At 41.1% G+C, this 6,178-nt stretch overlaps 1 protein-coding gene across 5 annotated transcripts in view; it reads right to left on the bottom strand.

Moving 5' to 3' along the window:
* The window catches only part of HELZ (helicase with zinc finger), a 158,380-nt gene that overhangs the window by 87,537 nt on the left and 64,665 nt on the right, over positions 1–6,178 (bottom strand). For all 5 annotated transcript variants that reach the window (XM_077780271.1, XM_077780276.1, XM_077780274.1 and 2 more), the window contains one exon: positions 737–1,070. In XM_077780271.1, the coding sequence (XP_077636397.1) occupies positions 737–1,070 (334 nt within the window). The remainder of the gene's footprint in view (positions 1–736; positions 1,071–6,178) is intronic.

Below are 6,178 nucleotides of genomic sequence, written 5' to 3'. Positions count from 1 at the left end.
TTAAAAAAAAAAAAAAATGAATGAATGAAGATTAACTTTCTAGTTAAATAGGGCAGAGTGAACACACAGTTCACCTAAAAAACCATACAAAGAGAACACGAGCAGAAACAACCTCAAATGAGAACTGTCCCTGGATGTGGCTTAGTTTCCTTTATCTGTTCTTCTACTGCTGATTTAAAATTCTAGGTTTGCCTGGCTGGCTTAGGTGGCAGAGTGCAGAAGTCCTGATCTCAGGGTTGTGAGTTAGAGCCCCACACTGGGTGTAGAGATTATGTAAAATTAAAATATTCATTAAAAAAAGGAACACATAAAATAAAATTCAGGGAACCTGGTGGCTCAGTCAATTAAGCATCCAACTCTTCATTTCGGCTCAGGCCATGATCTCACAGTTCATAAGCTCAAGCCCCAAGTCACGCTACACACTGACAGTGCAAAGCTTACTCGGGATTCTCTCTCTCTCTCAAAATAAATAAATATACTTAAATGTATACATATATAAAATAAAAGTCTAATCGGAAGGTTTGCTCTTATATAAGACTAAAACATTATAGATGTTACTTAAAGAGAATTGGTTTTCTCTGAGTTACCAAAGGTCCAATTCTCCACCCCCACTGTAACACTTCAAAGTCAACTGCACATCTAATCACGGCAGAAGAATGGAAACCAAACCAGAATTGTATCAGCTGACAAGGACATGAAGACAGCCACAGTTAAGGTGTCCCGCTTCAAAACACACCTGTGTGTCATAATCAGGCCGAAGATTAAGTTCTTCACAGCATTCCCTGGATATCCTTAAAAATATATATTCTTTTGTTTTTTCTTCAATAGTAGCTTCATAAACCTTCTCTTTGGTTCCCTGGGTCTGTACTAACTTCTCTTTAGGGACTGGTAATAAATAAACAGCATTGACTTTGGTCATCACCAGCCGTCCAGCCAAAGTATCTTCAGAAAGTGTTTCAGTAAGCTTAAAGCGACCAAAAAGTTGTCCATTCTGAGCATACTTTGCACCTCCAGAAACTCCTGTGAGCATGAAGCTTGCTAGAATCTGCAATTGCACTTTAAGGTTGAACCTAAATCAGAAGTAGAAAACGAGTTTTAATATTTTATACATCAAAAACATAAAAACTAGAAGAGCAAAATTAATTAAATTTAAACATACAAAACAGTAAAGCTTCATTATCAATTCCACTACATCAAGCCACAAACTATATACAATACATATACTACCTTTCTACCTTTAATCCTATGCTGGAAACAAGACTTTCTTTAAACGAATAAACTCTCACCCACGTTACACAAAGACACATACTTAGTTGAAGAATACAAGCATTCTTAAAACCTGAACATTTAAGATAGAGCTAACTAGATTTTAATAAAGTGAAGTATTTTATACTAATTAATACGAAAATCTGCTTAAACAGACCATAGGGACCATTAAAACTAAAACCCTCCAAAGCCAGAAGGAAATGCACTATGTTGAAACTACAATGGACTTTTTCTCTTTCAGTGCTTTTAACAAATACAATCCAGAAGAAACTTTCTGTTCATGACCACAGAGAGACACTCACGGGAGGAGAAGGTAAAGCCTAGCTCATTACTCAACAGCCGGCACACTTGCTTGCACTCCCACGTGTGCACATGCGCGTGAGAGAGACTATGCATGTCAAATAAGGGCAGGGAATCAGGATCTACATGGTCAAGAAGTAGCTGGAAGAAGGATTTAAACTGACAGGACAGCTTTCTCCCTTGCCACTGTGAAATGTGCCTTGAGAAAGAAGACAAAGCAGTAAAAGGGGAAAGACGTTTTCCACTTTTTCTTAGGAAGGTTTAAAATACGTGAATGAAAAACTTGTTCTAAACTCTATACATCCATTTGTGGAAAAGGCTACTTTTTAATGGTACTACCGAACTGTTTTCTTTTCAAATCTTCTTCTGAATAGATGATGCCAAGAATGACTTATAAATTCTCGAGAAAAGGAAAAAGAAACTTTTTAAAAACGGAACACACAAGAACAATAACATATGTAAATACATACTAAGTTAATATTTAATGATGTGGCTGTATACGACTAACAAATGGATTCTAGCGGTATTTGCCATGTGCATGTGTGGAATTATTAAAAAATCAAATTATATTCTTCTCATTCTCTACACGTATTTCACTAGACCCAAATTTGAAAAGTAGGATGATAATTTAAAGAAATAAAGTCTGTATGTTTTCTAGTTACATGTGACTCTTTAAAGACTTAGAATGTGCACTAAGATTCACATAAAAACTAATCCTAAAATAAAAAGTATACCACACTCCCTAGTTTACATATATTCTATGTTCACCTATTTTTTTTTTTAAATAAAACATATGCTTTAAAAAAGAACAGAGGGGCGCCCAGGTGGCTCAGTATGTTGAGCATCTGGCTTCAGCTCAAGTCATGAACTCATGGTTCATGAGTTCAAGCCCCATATTGGGCTCTGTGCTGACAGCTCACAGCCTGGAGCCTGCTTCCGATTCTGTGTCTCCCTCTCTCTCTGCCCCTCCCCTGCTCATGCTCTTGTCTGTCTGTCTCACTCTCTCTCTCACTCACAAAAATAAATAAACATTTAAAAAAAAGAAGAAGAACAGGAACCCATGATTTATTCATGCTTTTTTCTTAAAAAAATTTTTTTTTCTGAGAGAGAGAGAGAGAGAGAGACAGCGAGAGCAGGGGAAGGTCAGAGAGAGAGGGAGATACAGAATCTGAAACAGGCTCCAGGCTCTGAGCTGTCAGCACAGAGCCCAAAGTGGGGCTCGAACCCACGAACCGTGAGATCATGACCTGAGTCGAAGTCAGACACTTAACCAACTGAGCCACCCAGGCACCCCTATTCATGCTTTTTCAAGTCAAGTTAAATTTTTACTTTCCTTTTACTCCATACACGAGATTCAGAGTCATTAAAACTTGTCTGATAGAAATTTCTTACAGTGCATTCTTCACTAACAAATGGCCTTTCTGTGGCTAAAGCTGATGTATAGTTTTCTGACTGACTGGCTGGCTGGATGGCTGATTTATAATTTGTAATCACTTTCACTTTCTTGAAACTCCCTCCTCCACTCGCTTCCAAAGTCATACTGCCCTAGTTTTCTGCTGACCTTTCTGGCAGCTGCTCCATCTTCCCCCCACGCACCTGCCACCTTCTGCAGGCCCACCCTGCCCTCTTCTTATTGTGTGGCTTCTCATCAGGTGACGTCACCCTCTCCCAGGTCTCTCAGCTCACAGCTATAAACCCAACTACCATTTAGATACCTTCACTTATATCCTCTTCGAACTTGGTACAAGCAAAAGAGAATCGCCACCTAACCTCCCTTCCTGTCACCCCAAACCAGTCTTTGCTTGCGTTATGCATCTTATAATGGCACCATCAGCCACCTAGCTGTCCAAGCCAGAAACCAGGTTATCCTTGACTTGGGTCTGGCATCATGCTTCATTCCCCCCATCATACATGCACCAAGCCCTGTGGGCTCCTCTCCCCCCATCTGATCATCATGTTTTGAACCTGGATAACTGTAACAAACCCGTAATGTGACTTCTTGTTTCAAATCTATACTCCAAACTGGGGCACCTGGGTGGCTCCGTCGGTTAAGCATCCGACTTCGGCTCAGGTCACGATCTCACGATTCATGGGTTTGAGCCCCACGTCGGGCTCTGTGCTGACAGCTCAGAGCCTGGAATCTGCTTCAGATTCTGTGTCTCCCTCTCTCTCTGGCCCTCCCCTACTCGTGCTCTGTCTCTCTCTTTCTCAAAAATAAATAAAACAAAAAAAATTAAAAAACAAAAACAAATCTATACTCCAAACCACCACCAGAAGATCTTTGCAAAATTTTAAGTCTAATCCGAAGCAGCTTCCTCTGGTTCTAAAGGTAAGGTTTTCTTCTTTTAATTTTTATTTTTTAGAGAGAGAGACAGAGCACGAGTCAGGGAAGGGCAGAGAGAGAGGGAGACACAGGATCAGAGGTAGGCTCCAGGCTCTGAGCTGTCAGAACAGAGCCCGATGTGGGCCTCGAACTCGTGACGAGGGAGATCCTGACCTGAGCCGAAGTCACCTGCTTAACCGACTGAGCCACCCAGGCAGCCCCCACCCAACCCCACACGTGCCCTCCACAGCTATGAGGACCAACTTACAACTTCCCCCAAAATGCTATGCTCTTATTCTCATACCCTGTTCCTTCTAACTAAATACCTTTGTCCTATATCTTCATCTGACAATTTTACTGCGTGTTTTTTTTCCCCAATTCAGATTAAATACCACCTGGTTCCCAAAAGCAGACTCGATTCCCTCTCTGACTTAACTATCCTCCTCCCCGCTAAGGAAAGGCCAGATGCTCTCCTGTGGGGCCCGTGTACACTCCTCTATCACAGTGCTAATTACACTGTATTTAACCCTATGTTTACAGACCTGTCTCCACTACAGGGTTACAAACTGTTTTTGGTCTTTTTTTTTTTTTTAATGTTTACTTATTTTTGAGAGAGAGAGAGAGAGAGAGAGAGAGAGAGGGCAAGAGAGAGAGAGACAGCGTGAGCAGGGGAGGGGCAGAGAGAGAGGGAGACACAGAATCCCGGGCAGGCATCAGGCTCTGAGCTGTCAGCACAGAGCCTGACACTTAACTGACTGAGCCACCCAGGGGCACCCAGATTACAAACTTTTTAAAGTTTTTATTTTAATTCCAGCTAGTTAACATCCAGTGTTATATTAGTTTCATGGATTACAAACTTCTCAGGAAAAAGGAAACATAAGATGTTTGCCTTAAAATCCAAAGTGGCTAAGTCTAGAGCCTAACACTTAGGATACTTAAAAATTTTTGTTCATTAAATTAATTTTACATTTCTGTAATAATCTGACTTTTTCCAGGCAACATATTCTCATTTCAAATACTTTATATTTCTCCCTAACAAATTCTAGAAATTGTGTAATATTTTCTCTACTAACATAGGCAATGTATTAAAATTTTACTGTTAGATCTATTGTAGAATCTGCCATACCAAAACACCTGATCACGATTTAGAAAGCATGAAAAATTCATGTCAGTTTTAAAGCATCTTATGACATTTAGTTGTGCCTAGCAACAAAACTGAAGTAGAGGATGGGGTGCCCAGGGGGCTCAGTCGGTTAAGCGTACGACTTCGGCTCAGGTCATGATCTCACGGTTCGTGGGTTTGAGCACTGCATCAGGCTCTGTGCTGACAGCTAGCTCAGAGACTGGAGATTGCTTCAGATTCTGTGTCTCCCTCTCTCTGTGACCCTCCCCTGCTCATGCTGTCTCTCTCTCTCTCTCTCTCTCTCTCAGAAATAAATAAAAAACATTTTAAAAAATTAAACAAACTAACAAAACAGAGGTAGAGGCCCTAGAAAATAAAAGTATTTAAGAAATACAGCTCTTGGGGCGCCTGGGTGGCTTAGTCGGTTAAGCGTCCGACTTTTGCTTAGGTCATGATCTCGCGGTTCGTGGGTTCGAGCCCCGCGTCGGGCTCTGTGCTGACTGCCAGCTCAGAGCCTGGAGCCTATTTCAGAGTCTGTATCTCCCTCTCTCTCTGACCCTCCCCTGCTCACTCTCTCTCTCTCTCTCTCCTAGAAATAAATAAAGATATTTAAAAAAAAAAAAGAAATACAGCTCTTCCCACAGAGGATACAACATACGTTCAAGATACCAACAAAGACTTCCTAGTAGAAGTTACAGCTAGTCAGATTTAATTTTCAAATGATTAACAGGATAGGGACACTGGGTGGCTCAGTTGGTTAAGCTTCCAACTTTGCCTCAGGTCATGATCTCAAGGTTCACGAGTTCGAACCCCACATCATAGTGTCTGCTGTCAACATGAAGCCTGATTCGGGTCCTCTGTCCCCCTCTGTCTGCCCCTCCCCCACTTGTGCTTGTTTGCTCTCTCAAAAATAAACATTTAAAAATACAGTAATATAAAATATCAATCATATATTTTATTATTTTAATAAAATGTATTTGAATGAAGTTACATCAGTAAGCTTACTTAGGTATTTAAAATAACATTTTTAGGGGCGCCTGGGTGGCTTAGTCGGTTAAGCGTCCGACTTTCGCTTAGGTCATGATCTCGCGGTTCGTGGGTTCGAGCCCCGCATCGGGCTCTGTGCTGACTGCCAGCTCAGAGCTTGGAGCCTATTTCAGAGTCTG

This window comes from Crocuta crocuta, unplaced genomic scaffold (assembly GCF_008692635.1).
Source record: "Crocuta crocuta isolate KB4526 unplaced genomic scaffold, BGI_CrCroc_1.0 scaffold288, whole genome shotgun sequence".
Taxonomy (NCBI): domain Eukaryota; kingdom Metazoa; phylum Chordata; class Mammalia; order Carnivora; family Hyaenidae; genus Crocuta; species Crocuta crocuta.
The sequence above is the reverse complement of the archived record's forward strand: the minus strand, read 5'-3'. Positions and strand labels throughout refer to the sequence as shown.